At 36.9% G+C, this 23,402-nt stretch overlaps 2 protein-coding genes across 5 annotated transcripts in view; both read right to left on the bottom strand.

Annotated features, from left to right (window-relative positions):
* Positions 1 to 2,246, bottom strand: part of LOC306844020 (H2.0-like homeobox protein) — a 3,185-nt gene extending 939 nt beyond the window's left edge. Inside the window, exons 1-3 of one of the 2 annotated variants that reach the window (XM_079375841.1) lie at positions 1,173 to 2,246; positions 538 to 705; positions 146 to 330 (exon numbers count right to left, since the gene is read on the bottom strand). In XM_079375841.1, the coding sequence (XP_079231967.1) occupies positions 146 to 330; positions 538 to 705; positions 1,173 to 1,569 (750 nt within the window). In that variant the 5' untranslated portion in view covers positions 1,570 to 2,246. The remainder of the gene's footprint in view (positions 1 to 145; positions 331 to 537; positions 706 to 1,172) is intronic. The other variant, XM_079375842.1, reaches the window with a different exon arrangement.
* Positions 2,247 to 3,787: 1,541 nt separating this feature from the next.
* Positions 3,788 to 23,396, bottom strand: rhpn1 (rhophilin, Rho GTPase binding protein 1). 3 transcript variants are annotated; one of them, XR_013781909.1, is made up of 18 exons: positions 23,024 to 23,387; positions 22,146 to 22,261; positions 21,696 to 21,824; positions 20,753 to 20,828; positions 20,593 to 20,670; positions 17,875 to 17,999; positions 17,636 to 17,802; positions 16,323 to 16,420; positions 15,692 to 15,781; positions 15,466 to 15,622; positions 14,596 to 14,709; positions 14,316 to 14,510; positions 11,819 to 11,895; positions 11,598 to 11,741; positions 10,221 to 10,367; positions 8,537 to 8,705; positions 4,027 to 4,163; positions 3,788 to 3,909 (listed from the first exon to the last, which is right to left on the bottom strand). XR_013781909.1 is itself a non-coding variant. In XM_079376400.1 (17 exons), the coding sequence occupies exons 1-17, from the start codon at positions 23,093 to 23,095 to the stop codon at positions 4,159 to 4,161; spliced, it is 1,959 nt and encodes a 652-aa protein (XP_079232526.1). In that variant the 5' UTR covers positions 23,096 to 23,387; the 3' UTR covers positions 3,943 to 4,158. The 3 variants fall into 3 exon arrangements, 2 of the variants coding, with proteins under 2 accessions (XP_079232526.1, XP_079232525.1); XM_079376400.1 differs by lacking the exon at positions 3,788 to 3,909 and having other exon boundaries at positions 3,943 to 4,163; XM_079376399.1 differs by lacking the exons at positions 3,788 to 3,909; positions 4,027 to 4,163 and having other exon boundaries at positions 6,742 to 8,705; positions 23,024 to 23,396.
* Between the last annotated feature and the right edge of the window lie 6 nt (positions 23,397 to 23,402).

A 23,402-nucleotide genomic window follows, 5' to 3' on the forward strand; every position in this document is an offset into this window, starting at 1 on the left:
TATAATTGACTTTCATTTCTCTAGAAATGCGGGTGTCGCAATGCTCCAGCTGCTAACGCTCCAGATGGCTGTTTTCATTTAAAACATTCTTTCTTTCTTTTTTTTTAAATCATGCATTCATTTGCATTGATAATCATTCGCTCACCTGTGCATCGGTGAGGCCCAGCATCGCAGCCAGCTGCTTTCTGTCCGGTTTCGTGACATACTTCTGGATTTCAAAGCGTTTCTCGAGGCCTTTCCGCTGGAGGTTGGAGAACACGGCTCTGGACCACGACCTTTTCCTCTTGTAAGTCTGTGGCATTGTGTCTTTGGAAAGCACCGCATACGGCCCTGTTCGAGTCAAACAACACACACGCCATTAGAACACAACAAAACCTCAATGCAATTTGGCCAAAATCCATGTTATTTAATCGCATGAGCAAAATAGGCTCATCACCGCACACACATGCAAAATAGGGCAGTGCAATAATAATCATGAACGTGTCATCCGTGCAGGTTCTCCTGCTCTTTAGGGCTCGACTGGGATGTCTACACTACCTGGGAAGGTGTCTTGAAACTGATGTTGCCCTGATTGTCTGGCGGCATTGCTTATTGAACCCATCATGGAGGAGGTTTCGCTCATGGTCGGGTCTATGGACGCGAAGTACGGGCTTGCAGACACATGGACTGCTGAATGCCGATTCGGACTAACAATCGATGTGAGATCTGTTACAGAACGACAAACACCAATTAGTTCCAATTATTAAACTCGTATTGCCTTTTAATAACCGGCGATACTTCATCCATATGTATGACTTTATATTACTGGGCCAAAAATAGTGCGCTGTTTATCATGGAAAAACAAAAACAGATTATAAAATAAAATAATAGTATTATGCATCTGTTTGTCAATACACTTTCCAATTGCTATAAACAAAACAGGCATATTTATATAAAATATGTATGCATATACGTGCGAAAGCATTTCTAGAACGCATTACAGATGCCTGATTGGTATGCTGTGTTTATGCTCATTAATTAATAAGCGCATGGGGTTGGGCCGTCCAAACAAGCATTACTATTCTAGTAATGCTATTAGTTTAACTAATTGTTTTGTCCTTTTCGTAAGTGCGATGTGATGTTTACTAGGAAAACCGTATGTGCGTGACGCACAAAAATAGGCTACGTCTTACCTCTCAATAGCGACTCTTTTCCCTTCGGCTCGAAGTCTGTGGATAATATCCGATCAATCCCGAACTTGAGGTCTTTGCTGGACGGCGGAGGCGCGGATTGCGCGTTGATCGCGCCCCTGGATGTCAAATGTATTCCGTGCCTATGATACGCGGATGCGCTTGGAGTGACCGGCGACGGGCGTAACGGGGATCCCGACGAATGAACCTGCGCTCGGGCCCCGATGTGAGCCATAAGCGAGGACGAACCGGGGATGTTCTCCGCATCTCCAACGTGCAGAATATCAGCGATGCAGAACGAGGGTTTCTTCATGCTGTCCACCCCAAAACCGCCCGAACAGTACGCGGTCCAAAGGCTAAAGTTCGACGCGTAAAACGGATTGAGTCCCGCCGTGTACATCCTGGCAGGATGAGCCAAAACTTCTTGACAGAGAATCGCACACAACTACATGTAACGCGACGGTCAAGTTTAAGGAGTTGCCCTCTCTCGCGTTTCTCCTCAAGTATGAAACTCCAGACAGGAGTCCAAAAAGCCCTAAGCAGGAGTTCCGTTATTGATTGGTTCTTTGTGAGCCAATGGAAGTTGACAGAACGGTCCAACACGCCCCAAACACGACGAGCACTTCCATTACGACTCTTAAAAATCACCACGTTTAGTAAATGGCGATGGTTCAAATGATACAACATTAAACATTTTCATTGTGTGTCTTCATTTTCAATGAATCAAATTGTGTATTTTTAATTCAAAGATTGGAAAAAACGTAGTGAAGCCCATTCGTTTAACGAGTTGTTAAATATAAACGAATGGATAAATATTTTTGGAATTCATTAGGCTATATAAAACTAGAAAGACTGACCAACATTTAATAGTTTAAGATAATTGGAAAATAATTATTTCAGATGATCATTTTAGAAGATGATGTAAACGATGCATTAAAGAATAACGAGGTTTTGCATGAATTCGAATGCGTTTTCTGATTTTCCAGAACAAACAAACTCTGATGTAAAATCCCGAATCCAGTGGCTGCTGTAATATGCTTTATTCTGACGCCTGTGAGTGTGTTCTGCTCTGGGATTAGGAAACTGGAGTTTCTCGATGCAGGTCATCCTGTTTTTGATGAGCTCTGATTCAGGCTAAATGAGCGGATATTCCTGCTAGATTTAGGCCAAAAATAGTGCATGCTTTAGTATTTTAGGATACAGCAGAGGACCCTGTTTCCTCCGTCTCGGAGAGGTTGAACTTTATAATGACTGTTAGCACTTCCTTTTTTCAATATTTGTGCAACTTTATCTCATCTCGCAAGTCGCGCGGTGACGCAAATCCGTCCTTATGCTTATAATAAACAGAGGAAATCTATTCTCTGCTGAAACGAAAACACAATTAACTTCAGAGGCGATACTTCATCCATATGTACGACTTTACATTACTGGGCCAAAAATAGTGCGCTGTTTACCATGAAAAAACAAAAACGGATCGATTATAAAATAAAATAATAGTAGCCTATTACATAGCTATGTTTGTCAACACGCTTTCCAATAGATAAACAAACGCACGCATATTTATATAAAACATGTAGGCTATGCATATACGTGCAAAAGCATTACAGATGCTGATTGCTATGTTATATTTATGATCATTAATGACAGCAGATGATTTTACCCCATGGTGTTTTTTAGAATATCTCTCTTCCTCTGATGGCGTTCATTAGTCGTGATTCATTACCGGAAAGGTCAATGACCCTGACTGCATCCTATCACGGTGTTTTCGAATGACTTCATTCCGGTTTAAATTTAGAGATGAAATGTAGCGCTTTGCTCTCGATCAAGCAGTCAAAACAATCCAGGGAAGAGGATGCGGAAGACGCGCCGCGGGTGAACGCGCACGTTATTTCATTTTAGTTCAGGGCTGGTGAAATATTCGTGAACGAGATCATAAAACAGGTCATAAAACTGACCGACCGCTGGCATCTCGCTGAAGTCATTTAACTATTAATATGGATTTATTAATATGTGGAATTTAACAGATAACAATTAAGGCTAAAACATTCCATGCTTCTCTCTCACAACATGCATTTTTGTCAGTGTTTCAAATAAAATCCATTTTATTTTAAATTATATTTGAATGCATATATTGTTTAAAAAATAAAATGTTATGAGACATGGCTTAAAATCATATTTTAAAGATTCCAGTTTTCTGCTTGCTATAACGTTTCTGCATTCTTATAAAATGAATCGGAATTCAATTATTATATTTCACGATTTCTTTTCTCTCATAATATGTGTGCGCTCAAATATAACCTATTCAGTATTTGTATTATGAAAAGTTAGACATACTTGAAATTATTTCAGGAAAAGATTAGGCTATATAAAATAATTTAGAGAACTTATTTGATCATGTATCATTATCCCCCACCCTACATAAACAGTGATTTGCTTCCTTTAAAAAAATGTTTGGTCCTTTGAAAATTAAAAAATAGATAAAATTATAGTTAGTGACAGTGATAAAACTAGCCTAAATAAAATCTAATCTATTAATATGTCATGCTCAGGGCAAAATATCTGGGATGAAAGTGTCGGTCTACAATGGAATTGTCTACAGAAGAAAACAGGTTCAACCCAGAGTTTCCGGATATCTTTATTGTCCATATCTGCATTCCTATCTTTATCTGCGCCTGTATTGTGATGAATTCGTGTTGAAAGCACAAAGTCATCTGCTGTAGTAATTAAAGCAGAGTAGAACCTGTTCACAGAAGAAGTAAAACATCACAATCGTGCTGGAACTCATTTATGAATTATGTATTCAAACAACACTGTATACGTGCATGTCTGTTGTGGTCAAATAAAACATTACACTTGCCATAATGACTTAGTGATTTGAACTGCTCTCTCTTCCTATTTGCAGTGATACCATCATCATTTGCTCCTCTGGGATTGACTTTATTTCTGGACCCCCATCAGGAGCATCTGTCTGTCAGCAGTGGTGGGGTCGTCATGCTGGAAACATTAGAAAATTAAAACATCATAATCGTTAAATGCCGATCATGGGAAAGTTTGGAGACCTTGTGGAATTGGTTTGTTTTCCTAAATTCCCTCTGGTTGAGGAAATCGCTGTCCGGAGAGTTCAATGGTGATCTAGCCAGCTCAGTGCGGTTCATTTCGGGGATCTGACAGCCTCGGGAAACATTTGTCACGGATTATTAATGGCTTTTTTTAAACGCACCCTTGACAGAATGAAAATCTGAAGCAGCGTATAAAAATATAGACGTTTTAGATGAACTCCAAATAAATTTATGAGAACAAACTTATTTATGTTCATTCAATTAGTAAATTCAGTAAATAAAGGAAAATATGTCGTTCTATATTGCGAATACAGAAATTAATTGAGTGTCATCATTTCTCTAGTCCTGAGTGACATGTAAAGGAAGCTCTAGCTGGTCTGTATGTGTGCAGTGATCTAATCTACACAGAAGCTGGTTAACAGGTGTTTCATGTCATAGCTGTGAGTCGATATGTGTATTATAACACCGCGGGAACCCTGTATGGACCAATCAAAACGTTCGGTGATTGCTTAAAACATAAATAGTGCAGCCAAGAACCACCTACCCAAGATCAGCAATCTGTTGAGTTTCATTTAGCACAATTAGCCAATAAACTAAAAAAATATTAATACATTTAAAAATGTACGTATTTAAAAATGTTTTTAATGTAAATGTACAATATTGTTTATTTTAATGCATTTTTTATTCATTCATTCTGAAAAAAGAATGAAGGTTCTACTGTTGCTATGGTTACCTCACTTCTGTTCTCTATGTTTAAATTCGTTTCTTTATTTTTGTTTATTCACATAGACATTTTTGCATTTCCACATATGCCTGTATATAATTAACTTTTCTTTCTTTTGGAGAAGAGGACGCTCACAGGTTCTTGTAGAAAAATATCCCATTCCACTTTAGTGAGGACGTTCTTCTGGACACAAAACAACTATAGATACACATTTTAAAGACATAAGAACTACAATTAGCTCACACTAACCCCTTGATAAAAAAAAAAAACCTTAAAGTCTTTATCCACCTTATTTTCAACATAAGAGCGGACATGCGCGGTTTCCGGTTTTATTTATTTCATGCACCCGTACAAAAACAGTCCGTTCTGCTTGATATTGCAATGCAAACCGGTATTTCTCATATTATTTTAATGTATTGTTTTTTTTTGGCGCAAACAGTTAATTGCACTTCATGAGTTGGTAGGCTGGAAACAAAACAAAACAAAACATTGCTTCTGGTGAACGGGCCTAATGTTTTAACGCTTCCTTAACTAGTTTTTTCAGTGAGTGACTCCTACCAAAAATAAGTAGGCTATATCCACTATATAAATATCCTATGAGTAGATTTTTCTGATCGTCGCTGTTAATAATGCCAGAAGGCCCGATATCGGTGCGGTCTCCATGCTTGTGTTTACAGGCCTTTCGTGCGTAAAGGAATCCAGACGTGCCACTAACTCTTCTCGTTCAATATACAAGGGGTTAAATCAAAAGCTCCGTGTTAAATAACAGCGAGACTAATGGAAACGCGGAAAGGTCATAACAAACCATTAGAGTGCTGTCTGAGATCCAGCTGAAGCGCCACGACACTCAGCGACAGAAGATTCACCCACAGAGCTCCTGCTGGCCCGATAAGACCCCTTAATGGTCCGCAGTGATCGATTGCGCACTTGTTTACTGAAAGTCATCGCTCTTGAAGGAAGCCAGATGCTTCTGCAGCTCTGGAACATCAGCCTGCGTTCATGATCCCAAACGCGTGATGAATTACTGCAATAACGCAACGTTTAATAGAAGGAACGCGCGCGACGTATCACTGCATTTCCAGTTATCCTGCTTCTTTTGAAATGTATGCATCAACAAATGAGCGTAATGTGTGTTCAAAGCATGGCTTAAATTAAATGTATATAATAATAAAACAATAAAAATGTATATATTAATTTGATCTAATTATATGCACTCTGTAGTCAAATGCACTAATATTTCCATACATTACAACATTTGTTTTATATATTCAAAGATGCTCTACAAAATAACAACACTTATCAGAAATAGGAATGAGGCAAGTCAATTTGAATAATGTAAAAAAACCTACCTATTGCAGTAGTCAAATAATATAGAAATTGTAAAATAAAAAAAACCTTATTAAATTGATTTCATTAAGCAATAAGAATAACATTCAATTTCTTAAGTTATTAATAAAATACGTTTGACTCTGTCACTCAATTGCACTGATATTTCCTTATATTAACTAGTTTTATAATACTTTTTAAATGTTTTAAATAAAAAAAATCTGATCTGAAAAATAAATGTGGCCTTTTTTCTAAATAATACATGAATAATGTAAACAAAACAGAACCTAATAGTTCTATAAAAACTACACATTCCAGTTCAAATAGTATATTTAAATTTGTAAAATAAAAAATGGCTATCATTAAATTAAAGCTGGCCATTAAAAAAAGTGCATTGTTTAATGATTTTGTCTCTATAAAAATGTTTTGCTTAATTAACATGATCCCAGATGAAATATTTTTTCAAAGCAATTATTTAATTATGCATAATTAGAGGAAATGTTGGCATTGCATTGAGAACTGTTTTCATGTCAAAGCGTAACCTGCTGCTGCTCTCTAGTGGTGAACTCACTGATTACAGCCTCAGAACCCGATGGCTAGATAACACTAATTACTCAAGACAAATTCATCAGGTTAAAAACACACTTTAGTTTGAGCACCATTCTCAGACATCATCTGCCTGCTGCGTTACTTTAATTGGCCTTGTCTATTCTAATAGATGTGAAACTGTCCAGATTTGAGCCGTCTCATTTCCCAGTGCAGTCGTGTGTCTGGGGAGCCACTCAGTGTAGAATCCAAACACATTTGGCAGCAATAGCCCATATTTCATCACTGTTTACTGCATATTCATTCCTGCGATCCCCAATGCGACGAGAGTCAGCTGTTAGAATACTTCCTTATAAATGTCATCCTGAGAGCTTCTGGATCAAGTCTTGAATGGCATTGACTCCCAAACACACTTTTCTTTAAACATCATTATTAGGATTACACAAAATGAGCCTGATTTTGTCCCAAAAGCTGGAGTATTTATGAGGAATATACAGGGTGTGTTTTACATTTCTGTCTAACAAAAGAGTTTATTTGAGATTCTAGGTATTTAAATTGTTGCCTATTTATAATAAGGCTCAAACTACTTTCTCACTAGAGCTCACAATTATGGATATAAATGAGCATGATATCAAAATGATATTTTTACATGTGCATTTAAATGAAAAACCTGATTTATTTGTCATAAGGAGGTCTGCACAGGATATGTAGTTTTAAATCATCAAGGCAGAATGCAGCTGGAATGACAACAACTATTAAACATAAAATACACACGCAAAAAACAGACGTAATAAACCCACAATCGTTTTCTGTGCAAAAATACATTCTTAAAGGAATAGTTCACTTAAAAACGAACATTTGCTGAAAACGTCCAAACAGCTGATAAAAACATCACAATAATCCACACCACTCCAGTCCATCAGTTAACATCTTCAGAAGAAAAATATCTGAAACAAATCCATCAAGACATTTTTAACTTCAAACTGTTGCTTTCGACTAAAAGCCCATATTCCATTATAACTCTCCCTGCAGTGAATAAGTCCATCTCCTGTTGTCTCTCACATCAAAATTCACCCACAATCTGCTGTTTTGGACCGTTTCAGTTTGTAAATGACCACTTTTTTACTGGAAGAAGCGTTATTATGGATTATGGACTTATATTTTAGCTGGAAGCAATGGTCTGAAGTTAATAATGCCTCACAAACACAGAGCTTTTGTCTTCTCCAGATGTTAACTGATGGACTGGAGTGGTGTGGATTATTGTGATGTTTTTATCAGACTCTCATTCTGACGGCACCCATTCACTGCAGAGCATCCATTGGTGAGCAAGTGATTCAGTGCTACATTTCTCCAAATCTGATGAAGAAACAAACTCATCTGCATCTTGGATGGCCTGAGAGTGAGCATATTTCCAGCAAATTTTCATTCTTGGGTGACTAATTCCTTTGGGTGACTATTTTCTGAAAGCATTGTACTATGACAGTAGTGTTACATGTCTAATAAAATCCTCTGTCATGGCAGGTCTTCTGAATAACTTTACATGATGAAATGCATGTAGAATTGTGCCAGAATGTTCATCTAAACCAGTTAATTATCATTCAGCTCCTAAAACATAATTGTATCTGATAATTGTGCTCTAGTCAGTAAAACAGTGCTTTCTTTTCTTTTCCTCGTGTGCTTTCAGAACATGGATTCGCTCTCTCTGAAGTTACCGAAGGAAAGGCTGAAGGTGCTTCCGAGTCTCTTGGTGACGCCGCCGCTCCTCCAGCTCCAGTTCCACAGAGACGAGGATCCACGCTCGTATTCCCGGCCCGCTCTCCTCTGGCTGCCCGACTGACACTCCTCCTCACCGGCAGGTGAGAGATTCATCCTCCTCTCAACCTAGGAAAACATGATTTACTGCTTTAAATCATATCAATTTAATCTAGCTTCAAGGCTGTTTCAAAATTTGATTTACATTACAAGCATTAGAATTTCATCAAGCTGTTTTTACCTCTGTATTCTCACTATGTCAGAATATATGAGCCATAAAAGCTTGATGTATTATGATACCAAAAAAAAGATTTCAGATTTTGTATAAAGATTCAATAAGCTGTTCCATTTCAAAAAACAGATCGGGAATTATTTCATATGTAAGGCTTATTATTTCTAGTGCTGGGCTTTGACACAAATTTGGAAAAAAATCTATTAATGCAGTAAAATATAAATGAGAACCAGTTGGTACTACATTACTATACTATTGAAGGTTAAAATGAACTGATTTATATACAAACACTTAAATTACACTTAATGAATTTTTATAATAATAAAGTTACAATTACATAATAATATTTCTACCCCAATCCGTTTTTTTTGAAATCTAAACATTTAAATGGTGGCATAAAGACTTTTATTTAAACATTAATTAAACACTGAAGAACAGTAAAACATTATAATGCATGTTATATGTTGCACATATTTAGCAAACTGTTCCTCTCCAGAGTTCATTTATTTATTTATTTAGTCATTTAGCAGACGCTTTTATCCAAAGCGATTTACAAATGAGGACATAAGAAGCAATCAAAACCAACAAAAGAGCGACAACGTGCAAGTGCTATTACAAGTCTTGGTTAGCCTGACGCAGTACAGATTATTATTATTATTTTTAAATAAAAAGACATATAGAGAAAATAAAATTAGAATAGCGAGTGAATAGAATTTATCTAGTTGACTAACAAATTTATGGTCACTGAAATTTGAGGTAAATGTGACGTTATGTGACTTATTGTTTACAAGCTGATATATTAATATCTTTTCACTGATTGAGTGATTACATGAGACCGGATACGGATTTCGGTAAGTTGTACTCTGTCTTTTAACATACCTTCGGCTTCTCTTGAACTGAGGCGCTACAGCGAGATGTCACTCCACATTAAACGGCGCCAAAACGGCATTTATTTTTTGAATACTGTAATAAAATGGTAAGAATTTGAAATCTGAGACTTTTTCCTCGTCCAAATACCCACACTTGCGGTCTTGGCCACTTGAGAGTGCATGCGCATGATAGGAAGTAAGTGCGCAAGACTGTCCCAGGTCTTAAAAACAGCAAAGCGCAGTGCCCTTAACACACACTAAATCCACACTAAATCTCCAATACCACTCTGGAGCACTATTCCAGGCTTGGTGTATCCCATCATGCATCATGTTTTGGAATAAATCGTGAGATTTTTGCTGAGATCTCGCGAGAGGGCACGGAAACCTTTATAATGTAAGTTAAATATTAATATGTGACCCTGGCGCACAAAAGCAGTCTTAAGTCTCTGGGGTATATTTGTAGCAATAGCCATAAATACACTGTATGGGTCAAAATTAGAGATTATTACAGCCCTAATTATTTCACACGTGCAGAGGCTGTACCTCGTGTGACTGTAGAGTGATGACGTCCAGCTCTAGTTCTCTCTCTGTGCAGCTCTTCAGCGCGTGAACGACCTCAGCGTGTTCGGCCCACCTGCAGTCTGCGCCGTTCACAGCCACGATATAATCACCCTCACGGAGTCCCGCCTCCTAAAACATGCTCATAATGCATAAGGTAATAATAACAAGCGTTTTAAATGTTACTGTCACTTATTACAAAAATCATAATTGTTGATTATTCCCTTGAGACTGTAATTAAGATCATTAATGATTATTTTGAACAGATTTATGCCATTGTTTGAAGCTGCATGCCATATTTTTATATATATATATATATATATATATAAAAAAGGCTGAAAACACTCTTCCTGAACTTTTATTGCTTTTCTATAGCATTGAGCCTCAAATGTCAACTATACATTGGTTTGGTTTCTTCTTTAAACAAAAAGAAAAGGTAAAATTATGCATGATATAATAATGTTATACTAAAACTAAAAGAAAAAAATGGTCTACTAAAGCTATATATTTCATTTACAATTAAACAGATGAAATTTCAAATTACAGTAACATTGTAAAATACATTTTATAATATCAGGGCTCCAGACTAACATTGGAGAGCAGTGGCACCAGCACCTGATGTGGTAACTGAACATGTAATATTACAAGTTTTGTCTCTTAGAAATGCACATTAGAACAGGAGCTTGAGTTCAGAGAAGCAGGAGCTTGAGTTGGAATGCAGATGTACATTTGACAGTACCATTGTGAAAACTGTAACAGCCTCATCTTTTATACATAACCAAAAGTACAGTACCTCATTACCATGGTAAAAAAAAGTAGCCTAACTATATGGTTTCTATGGTGTTTGCATTGAAAAACAGCAGCCTAAAGACATTCAGTCAATTACAAATCCACATCAACTGATAATTAACTCGAGTGTTTTTTACTGGATTTCACAGCGTTGTTTAGTGCGTGATCACGACTGCAGGGTCACTGTAATAAACACATGCGCTCTAAGCTCACGCTGCGCTGTTTTCTTTTGAGGCGAGCGGATATAAGGTCAGTGTGGTGCGCAGTTCAAACGAGTACCGCTACTTTGTTCCGCTTTTGACACGTTTGGCGTTTAACATATCTATCATGCACAACAGAATAACAATGACTATCAGTTAGACAAAATGACGTTTATCCAGTGTGTTTGAGTGTTAAACCCCGCGCTACAAACACCTCTTAAGCACACAGAATAATGCAAGAGGACATTTTTAATTATTTATTTTTGTAATCGCAGTTTTGAGCGATTTATGTATTCATGGCATTCATAATCGTAATCACGATTAGAAAGTCGATTAATTGTGCAGCCCTACTGTCACTAATGACATCTCTTACCGCAGCACATCCACCTGGCAACACCCCAGCAACCAGAACCGGCGAATCACCTCGAAGCGTGAGTCCGAGCCCCGCCTCTCCTCGAACCAAACACGCGTGCCGCCGCACCCAGCGATTTCGAGCGGCGAACAAAGACAGCGGCCCCTTCACACACACAACAGAGGTGAACATTAAACACGTCTGCAACATTTACAGCACATTAGTGTGAGTGTGAGAGTTACCAGTCGGTGGAAGATATCAGTCACTCTGACGCCGCTGAAATCAGGAGTTTTAATGTCAGGCTTCTGCTGTGTGTGAGCTGTAGGAGACAGGTCAAAGGTCAGGGGTCATGTCAAGACAAAAAAGGCTATGTTTACGTCATTACGTTACATACATTACGTCTGCTGTGCATATGCAAATCATGTGCAGGACTCACAGGGTTATTATAGTTTACTGTTACTAAAACCATCAAAAAACTAACATTTTTTGTTACTTGAAATAAAATAAGATGTATAAAACAAACTTATTTTATTACAGCTAGTTGCCAAAGAAATGTTTCTCATTTTCATTTAGTCTAACCTGATGTACTGCAATAACTTAAACCAAAACTTAAATAAAATATATATAAACTACAGACATTTTTTTTAAAAAACAAAACCTAATTTAAATGACAAAAACACACAAAATGCTAAATAATGTGGAATTGAACATGCACTTCTGTTAGCAATGTTATATGACAACGTACTGCTGTTTGAAATGCTATTTCATGCATGCTGTTTTACCACAATGTTTGTTAAAAACAAATAGCTGCATTTAGTATGTACTCCACAGTGCAATATTTAATTACAAATACAGCCAAAAACGGCACTGTAGTTCAATTATCACACTAGAAATGGAGGGTAAAGTTAAGCATACTGTATAATGTAGAGTAGTGTTATTTTAGTATCACTGAGATACTAGTATTGTTTTTATTAAAGGGTCATGAAACCCCCCGTTTCAGCACCGGTTAGTTCTCACCGCAGTTTTGAAAAATGTTAAAACGCTGCAAGTGGAGGGGTTGGAGGGGAGACAGACAACACTGACAAATTCAGTTCCAGACAGCTTCATTTCACCCCCATTGAGTTAAAAACAGAAATAAATGCATTTGCATTCTGCATCAAAAGCATATGAATGCGCTGCTGCACCTCTAATAACTTTAAAGGCTATTTTGCAGCATTTACATAATTGGTTGCATCAATGAGCTGTAAAAACTGTCTCTCCTTTGATACATGAATGTTTCTTCTCTCAGTTAATGTACGCAATCTCACAGTCCGAAGCATCTGTCACAAGCTGAAGCGTCTTCTCATTGGATAAGAACACGCAGTCTCATGAATAATTGAGACACCGACGCATCATAAAATTACAATAGTCCTTTGCCAAGTCACAAACTGTCACATCAACACAATGTAGATTTTAAAGGGTCATCCGATGCCCATTTTCCACAGGTTGATATGATTCTTAATGAAAAGTCTATAACATGTTTTGGTTAAATTTCTCAATGGTAGTGTAAAAAACACCTTCTTTACTCTGTCAAAATCAGCTCTGTTTTCAGCACGCTGTTCTAGTCCATGCTTCTTTAAATGCTAATGAGCTCTGCCCCTCTCTTCTGTGGGGTGAGTACTGTTTACTTTAGCCGCGAAACTTGCTAACTAGCACGTTATTAGGAAAGGCGATTGGCAAAGATTCATAAAAACCCTTATACTCACTTCATCTGTAGGTGAGGCTGGATCACAAATGATTCGGGCAAACAGACGCATTTAGACAGATCGGGATTGGTGCATTCTCTTCAAAACGAAAGTAACGTTAATCCTCTGCATCTTCAGAGGCTCAGATGTCGGGAGTAAATGACGACTGCTATATTCATTATTACATCCAACAACTAAACGCTTAAATCGCTTAATCAGAGACATCTTGTGTTCTCCAGCACCGGAGTCAGCTCTCAGCTCACTCAGGGCGGGGCTAAGCTAAGACGGTCTTGTCAATCAACTCTCGTGGGAGGGGCCTGTACAGAACTACGTCATTCTGACAGGAACCTCAGAACAGCCTGATTTGAGAGAGAGGATTTTAAAATAGGGATTTAAAAAAAAAACACTGGGTGGATTTTTATCACGATAGGATGGATGTGTACACACACTTCCAACACACATTTATGTTCAAACAACATGTAAAGTGAATTTTGCATCCGATAACCCCTTTAAACCCAGAAGACGAAAAGAGAGCAAAAAAGCTAAAACATTAACCAGCTTTCTCGAACAATTAAAATGAACAGACGCTAACACTGTCTTCTAAGATGTGCAACACAAACAACTGCTAAAATTTCTGAAAAAGTAGTTTGGTTTTTCATGACCCTTTAAAAGTTTTTGAATTAGTTTTTATTCGATATTTTCCATTTTAATTGGAATATTTGTTAAAATATTTGTATTTTATTTTGTTATATTAATATGTATATTTTATATATTATTATTATTATTTGCTTCAGTTTTAGTTATTTTAGTATACCAAAGTGTGAAATGTTTACTTGGTAACTGGGTGAAATAAGTTTTTCGTTTTTTATATATATATATATATATATATATACTTAAAAAAAAAAAATGATGTGAGGTTAGTATGAGTAGTATAGTAGTGTGCAAACAGCAGAGCAAGATAACATAGCTTTAACAGTAACTGTTCATAAACATGATTAGCATATTAAACACTCACACTGGATCTCCGGAGGCTCTGCAACCTCACAGAAATCATCTTCCTGATCAATATCAGAGTATTTCTCCAGTGAGCGTGCATGAGCGTGTGACAGAACTTCCTGCAGGATGTCCATCTTTCGAAGCATTTTACACACGCTGTGAAGACGCAGGGCTTCCTCGTGACGTATGATGGCTTTACGCAGATGAGCTTTACCTTCAAAATGAAATAAAATGAGTATATTTTCACCTGCACTGAAACTGTACATCTCTGTTCAGAAAAAGCATCCCACGACACAAACCGAGTCTCCGTTTGTCCTCTGGATCATGAAGATTGAGTTTTTCCGGCCTTCTGGTGTGAACCTGTATGAGAGCTTTAATCTCTCGACCTTCATCATCATCTTCATCAGACATACCTGTTAGTTGTTAAAAACAACATCAGTCAGTCTGCAATTTTAATGAAAATTATCATTATAAAAGATCGTTTAGAATGACGAGCACAATACAAACATGAACATTTATTAAGAAAGTAGATCAGGTCAGTTTTGATGATGAAATAACGAAAAACAAATACTACTGGTTTTGATTGCAATAATTAATCATTTTTCTGGAAGTTTCTTCTGCTCACCAAGGCTGTATTTATTTGATCAAAAATACAGTAAAATATTATAATTTAAATAGCAGTTTATGTGAATCATTCCTCCAGTCTTCAGAGTCACATGATCTTCAGAAAATCATTCTAATATACTGATTTACTGCTCAACAAACATTTCTGATTATTATCAATGTTGAAAACTGCTGAATGCTGCCCACTATTTTTATTGAAACCATGATACATTTCTTTTAATGCTGTTCTTTGGAAAGAATCACATTTATTTGAAACAAATCATTTGTAACATTATAAATGTCTTGATCAATTTAAAGTATCTTTGCTGAATAAATGTATATTTTTTTACTTACCCCAAACTTTTGAATGCTACTGTAAGATAGTTTTCAACATGGGTAACATTGATATTTTTTTACTGTACTTTTGATCAAATAAATTCAGATTCGGTGAGCAGAGGAGCCTTCTTTCAAAAACATTAAAAATCCTGATCTTTCTGAACTTTTCCCCGTTGATGTACGCAAGATGTCATCAGTCAGTAAACACACAGAGATGTTCAGTAGTTCACCTGAACAGTCACACAGCGCCACAGCGGTGTAGTAATGAGCCAGTGCTCTGAAATGATGCGTTTTGACCTGAACCATAGAGATCCAGGAGAAGGGAACGTAGTCCTTCAGTAACGGCACTGACATGGCCTGAAGAACCAGAGAATACACGTCTGATACCTACAAACACACACACAGTTATCAACAAATAAAACCCCATAGCATGTTTTCATGTGTGTGTGTGTTTACCCTCGCTGCCTCCTGGGCGGCTTGCAGAAACACATTCAGGTTGTTGTCCTGCATGTTGAGTATGACCTTCTCACACACACACTCCTGAACCTGCACATGATAAACCCAGAAATATGGACAACAAAACCAGTCGTAAGGGTAAATGTTCCGAAATTGAGATTTATACATCATCTGAAAGCTGAATAAATAATCTTTCCACTGATGTATGTTATGATAGGACAATATTTAGCTGAGATACAACTATTTGAAAATCTGGAATCTGAGGGTGCAAAAAAATCTAAATATTGAGAAAATCTCCTTTAAAGTTGTTCAAATTGCTAAGTTTTTAGCAATGCATATTACTAATCAAAAATTAAGTTTTGATAAATTTACAGTAAGAAATTTACAAAATATCTTCATGGAACATGATATCTACTTAATATCCTAATGATTTTTGGCATAAAAGAAAAATCTATAATATTGACGCATATAATGTATTTTTGGCTATTGCTACAGATATACCCCAGCGACTTAAGACTGCTTTCGTGCTCCAGGGTCACATATGTGACTTGTTACACGATCACTTCTCAAATATATTGTATCATAATCTGAAATATATATTTATTGTATATGAGCCTCTTTCTTTCATTACCTGAGCTACCATAAGACGGACCAGCATGCTAAGCGCAGGGCTGCTCATATCCAGACTGGGCGCATGAGAGAAATTCTCCTGCAGGTAGAGAAACGCACCTGCACACACACACACACACATACACACACACACACACACACGTCACGTTTACAAGCTCATTTATATAAGCAAAGAGCTTCAGATCTTCGGTTCAGCATCTGTGATGCAGTGCACATGGGAATCATGAATGCTTAAAATTAAACACAGATTATTCAGACGTCTGCATTAGTTTATATCATCTAGACGAAGCACAGGGGTCATTCTCAGGAAATGGTGTTATTTGTGTGCTGACCTTGTGACCTACTACTGATATAATAAACAGTAACTAACATTTTTTGGTAGATTCAACTGCTTTGGTTGTTTTTCAGCAAATCTGAATGTTACATTTAAATGGATTATAATGGGAGAAAATTAACATCTGCTTTTACAGACATTTAAATAATGTTTTATAATATTTGTTTTTAAATATTAAATATTTTGAAAAATTTAATTAAAGTTGAAAAATTTATATTTTTAATAAAAATGTATACTTTTATTCAGCAGGGACTGACAAAAAGAGAAGACATTTATTATGTTGCTAATGATTTCTATTTCAAATAAATGCTGTTCTTTTGAACTTTCTATTCATCAAAGTATCCTGAAAAATAAAATGTATCACGGTTTCCACAAAAATATTGTGCATAAATTATTGATAATAATCAGAAATGTTTGTTGAGCAGTAAATCAGTATATTAGAATGATTTCTGAAGATCATGTGACGCTGAAGACTGGAGGAATGATGCTGATCAATTACAGTTTAATATATATTCACATAGATCAGCAACAGCTATTTTAAATTGTAATATTATTTCATAATTTTTACAGTATTTTTAATCAAATAAATGCAGTCTTGGTGAGCAGAAAAGACTTCTTTCAAAAACATAACCCCAAGCTTTTGAATGGTAGAGTATACTGTAAAGTGGTTTTGTTTAATTAAAAAATAAGAATCAATTATATACATATATATTTTTACAGAAGAATTAATGTTCTTGCTATAATGCACATAAATGTAAATAATGAGGTGTGGTGTGATAATATTTGTAGTTAAGGGCCATAATTATACATTTTTGTTGAGCCGAAACGTTTGAAAGAGCGTCAAATGTTTTTTTATTAATATTAATAGAGTGATACTATCAGAATTTACCTGATGAGCATATGAACATAGCTGTAACATACTGTGACAGCGTTTCCTGTGAATGACACAGAAAAACAGACAGATAGAGATGATTCAGTACCTGCTGCTCTCTGGAAAGCATCGATAGCGTTCTGAATGCCAGTCAGTGTCGAGCGATCTTGTCTGGCTCCGATTTGAGTATAAAGTGCTCCAATGTTGAACAAAACGCTCCCTTTCTCGAATGCTAGCGCTCTCTGGACTGAAGGCACGCCGGTCAGTGAGTCGTACCTGCGACGAGACACGCGATCAGAGGCTGTGTCACTGATCATTCATGTGTTTGTGTTCAACAGCGTGTCTCACCAGTGAAAATGAATTCCCAGACTTCTGTGCGGTGAAAAGAAGCGCTGATCCAGGAAATAGAGCTGGTTATAATACTCCATCAGCAGCTCCTGTCCCGCCTCAGTCCTGCTGGGAGTTCGCATGGCCTACGGAGAGAGGTGAGGACTGAAGAAATAATTTTCAGCTCAAAAATAACGATTTGACTTGTGTTTCTTGTAACACACATCTTGACAAAATATTCTGCTGATTTGCAAAAAAGGCCTAATATTATCTAATTTGATGACGTGGAGTTCAAAAATATAAATAAAACCTTCACTTTTCCACAAAATAAGAAAGAAGATTCTTCAAATTATATATTCACTCCCCTCCAAAAGTATTGGGACAGTGAGGCCAATTCCTTTATTTTGGCTGTAGACTGAAAACATTTGGGTTTGACATCAAAAGATGAATATCAGACGAGATTTACATGCCGGCTTTTATTTCCAGGTATTTACATCTGGATCTGACACACAACATAGAAGATATCACCTTTTGTTTGAACCCACCCATTTTTCATGTGAGTATTGGAGCATGTGACTGACAGGTGTGTTTTGTTGCCCAGGTGTGTCCTATCACAATGATTATTCAAACAATAATTAGCAATCTATGCTCAGTTTCAGATTTGGGTTTTGCCTGTTCAAACTGCATTTATAGTTAAGAGGTGTAACCAACATGAAAACCAGAGAGCTGTCTATGGATGAAAAACAAGCAATTGTGAAGCTGAGAGAAGAAGGAAAATCAATCAGAGCCATTGCACACACATTGGCCAAAGCCTTTTCAACCTTTTGGAATGTCCTGAGGAAGAAAGAAGCCACTGGTGTACTAAGTAACAGACATCGAACGGGTAGACCAAGGAAAACAACTGCAGTTGATGACAGAAACATTGTGAGAGCTGTCAGGAAAGACCCTAAAACAACTGTAAGTGAGATCAGCAACAACCTCCAGAGGGCAGGAGTGAAGGTATCACAATCTACTGTTCGCAGAAGACTTCATGATCACAAGTACAGAGGCTACACCAGAAGATGCAAACCACTCATTAGCAAGAAGAATAGGAAGGCCAGGCTGGAATTTGCCAAAAAGTACAGAGATGAGCCTCAAAAATTCTGGGACAAAGTTTTACGGACTGATGAGACAAAGATTAATCTTTACCAAAGTGACGGAAAGGCTAAAGTTTGGAGAAAGAAAGGCTCTGTTCGTGATCCCAAACATACAAGCTCATCTGTGAAACACAGTGGAGGTAATGTGATGGCTTGGGCTTGCATGGCTTCTTCTGGGACGGGCTCATTAATCTTCATTGATGATGTAACACATGATAGCAGCAGCAAAATGAGCTCAGGCGTCTACAGAAACATTTTGTCTGTCAATTTAAAGAAAGATGTAACCAAACTTATTGGGAGATCCTTCATCATGCAGCAAGATAATGACCCAAAACACACTGCCAAAACAACAAAGGAGTTCATTAGGGGCTAGACTGGCCAAGTCAATCTCCAGACTTAAACCCTATAGAGCATGCCTTTTACCTGCTAAAGAGGAGACTGAAGGGAGTAACCCCCAAAACAAACAACAACTGAAAGAGGCTGCGCTGAAAGCCTGGGAAAGCATCACAAAAGAAGAATGCAAAAGTCTGGTGATGTCAATGGGTCAAAGGCTTGATGCAGTTATTGAAAGCAAAGGATTTAAAGGAACTAAATATGAAGTGTTTTTCACTTTAATCTGTTCCAATACTTATGCTCATATGAAAATGGGTGGGTTCAAACAAAAGGTGATATCTTCTAAGTTGTGTGTCAGATCCAGATGTAAATACCTGGAAATAAAAGCCGGCATGTACATCTCTTGTCTGATATTCATCTTTTGATGTTAAACCCAAATGTTTTCAGTCTACAGCCAAAATAAAGGAATTGGCCTCACTGTCCCAATACATTTGGAGGGGAGTATATACTGTATGTATCACTTTTAATGCACTTATCAAAATAACAAAAGCAGTCAAAGCTCAAAAGTTTTAAAGACAAAAACAAATATTCAAAATATATCATTTAACTTGAAATCTGCAAAGGAATGGGATTCGTGCAAAATGTCTTCATAATCGTTCATACATATGAAAATGGGCTGAGAATTAAACGAATAGCTAGTTGTAATCTGTCTGAAGACTTCTTCACCTTACATATGGTTGTCAAAAGCAAAAATACTAATGCATAATATCTTTTGAGAAAGTGAGCAAAACAGCAACAATTTTTGGAGTCAGCACCCAAAATTAGTAAGAAACAAGTATTGGATTTCATTCAGCAAATATGATGTAGGGCAGTGTAATCACTTATTAGTTTTTTTGGAGCGAGATGAAATTAAAATGTACTGTAGTGACCTTCTTAAAGCTACACTATGTAAGTATTGGCCCTCTAGCAGTAAAATAGCACTGATGATTCCCTCATGATTGCCAGTTTGAATGATCGATCGTTGATTTTTCTTGTTTGGTGTAACAACAGCTTCAAGCTACTTGCAGTCAGAGCTACTTTAGCCAAATGCACTTTGATAAACCTACATAAAAGAGTGAGGACATGGAAGAAGGATTTCTTTCATTTATAACATTTAGCTATTTTTCCAGTTAAATAGTGTAGCTTTAATACATGCTCCTGGTCTTACTTTTAATTATTCTTTAGTGCATGTTTAAGAAGTCATTTGTGTTGTGATCAGCATTGAACTGACCTGTCTTAGTTCCATAAACTCCTGGATCTCAGTCAGGTACAGAGACGCGTCCTCACTGTAATGTTCACCGATGAAATCCTGATGAAACGGCAGGAGAAAATACATTTCTAGACAGATTTAAACACTGAATGAGTTGACATGTAATCTGCGTTTATCTCACCTGAAGAGGGACTGTCATGTCAATCTCTTTAGTCTCTTTCAACCCCAGTGGAATCATGGGAACACTGACTGTCTCACTGCGACAAAAAGATGATCCGTTTGTGAATGTTTGAATTATATATTTCACATACTGCATGTAAAGAAATAAACTACAAAATCCACATGTTCTGCACACTTAAAAGTTGACGACTGTTGAATATTCTAGAATTGCATTATTCAAGATTAGGATGAGTTAGTTTCTGCATCAGGTTTGTAGAAATGTGTCTGCATCAGTGTCTCAGCAATGGATGCTCTGCAGTGAATGGGTGCCGTCAGAATGAGAGTCTGATAAAAACATCACAATAATCCACACCACTCCAGTCCATCACTTTATGCATTGAGAAGACAAAAGCTGCATGTTTGAACAACAACAAATCTATCAAGCCATTTTAACTTGTGGATTATTGTGATGTTTTTATCAGCTGTTTGGACTCTCATTCTGACGGCACCCAGAGCATCCATTGCTGAGACACTGATGCAATGCTACATTTCTCCAAATCTGACGAAGAAACAAACTCATCCTAATCTTGGCTGACCTGAGGCTGAGTGAATTTTCAACAAATTTTTATTTTTGGGTGAACTATTGCTTTAAACAAAACTACAAATGTGTTTTGCATGCTTCAAACCTGATGTTCTGATTTGAGAAATGCTGATCTAAAATAAAGCATTTCATTCATCTAACATGATTTCATTGCTTGTTTCAGGATAAACCTGTGATTTTTCTGTCCCTCAAGCAAGTTTGCCCAGTTATTATCAAAGTGTGATACCAAACTTCTCAAAGCTGCTCGCTGGAAGGTATTTCAAGTTCACTGCCAAGTTATCCTGAAACTTATCAGGTAACCAAGTAAACCATGTTTGATTAAAGAGAGCCAGGTGCACATCCAGAAAGTTCACGTGTAACCAACCTCTCAGTCTGGTAGACGTTCATACTGCTGTTCAGTTCCTCTAATTCTTCTTTGAGAAGCTGAAGGTTTGAGTTCACAAAACTCAGTTCTAATGCAACAGTCTCCTTCACCTTCTGATTACTGCTGGCCCTGGAAAAAAAATGTGTTGCATTTCAATATGTATCGTGTAAAAGTATAAATACAGTATGTCAACTGGTTGCCATTCTGCTATGCCATTTATATTGCAGTATTTCTGGTGAAATGCAATTTATCATGCAACTCATACTGTAACGGAAGAATTTGGTCATCCCACCCACCGCTAAATAAATACACATCGCAACACAGAACTCAACATCAACAGAGAGGCATGTCACGGGTCACTTCCTGTTAGTTCTGGGTCAGGCAGGGTGTTGGGCGTAGTGTGTGTTGGTATGAAAACATGCACCTCAGTTTTAGCAGATATGCTGATACCTGTAAAGGTTTTCAGCTCCGCTCCGCAGACGAAGCTCTCGGTTGATCTGCTGGTTGAGTTTAGCTCTCCGCTGCTGCAGTCTGCTGCGCTGGGTTGAGACGAGAGGGTCACATCCCTAAAACACACACACACACACACACAGGTCATGTCATCACTTGAAATTAGCATATTTTGAATTTAATCTCACTGCTTCTCTCAGCATTTGAATATAACCATTGCACTTCTGTTCTGTTCATATATAATATAAATAAAATATTTAATATGTGTGTGTATACACAAAACAAATAAAATACATATAATCTAAATAAAATACAAAAATAATAAATTATATTATTTTTATGGCAACACTTTAAAATAAAGTCTCATTTGGTTAATCCATTAACTAACATGGACAGGCAATTAACAACATTTATTAACCTTTGTGTTTGTTAAAACATGTTCAGTGTCTATTATCTAATGTTAATAGATAAGTTACAAAGTTTGATTTTGGTAATGTGCTAGTAAATGTTGAACTTATCATTAACTAACATTAATAAATAAATTATGTGCAAGTATTATGTTAACTAATGTTGACAGTTTTTTATTTTTTTTACTTAATTTTATTGCAAGGACTTCAAAGAATGTCATGGTATCCGTCCAAAAACATGCTATTATTTTAAAACATAACAATATCATGTAAATACCATAGTTTGTGAATATATTGAATCAGTTGCTGTGTTACAATAGGCTACGATGCCCAAAAGAGCATGGTAATACCATGGTACTTTTGGGTAAGTGCCTCAACCTGTTATTTCTTATTGCGTTGCTGGTTTTAATGTTAAGCTATAATTAATAAATTAACATGTGATATATTAAGCTATGTTACTCTGAAAGTTACCTTGCGCACGGACTCTGTGGATCCTCCGTCCTCAGCTGATATATCCTCATCTGATGCAGAGTCACACATCATAAACTCAGCTTTATTACTGCACTGTTGTGTCCTGCACACCTGGAATAAAACACCTGCATTCACAATAGCGCGCGCATGTTATCAAACTGCGCAAATCCGTTAAACGCTGCTATCGCAACACGAACTCGGCTCCTTTACACGCGGGACACGGCTTTAACTATATATGCATTTATTTCTCTCCATAATGTGATCTTTAAAGAATCTAATTCACTCAAAATCAGTAAATTCACTTGTTGCCTGTACGCGCACGAGCCACAGCTGATCTCTCACATCGCGTCCTTGGGATTCAGCCAATAGAATCGCTTTG

The sequence above is a fragment of the Barbus barbus genome (assembly GCF_936440315.1).
Source record: "Barbus barbus genome assembly, chromosome: 24".
In the NCBI taxonomy this organism is placed as follows: Eukaryota; Metazoa; Chordata; class Actinopteri; order Cypriniformes; family Cyprinidae; genus Barbus; species Barbus barbus.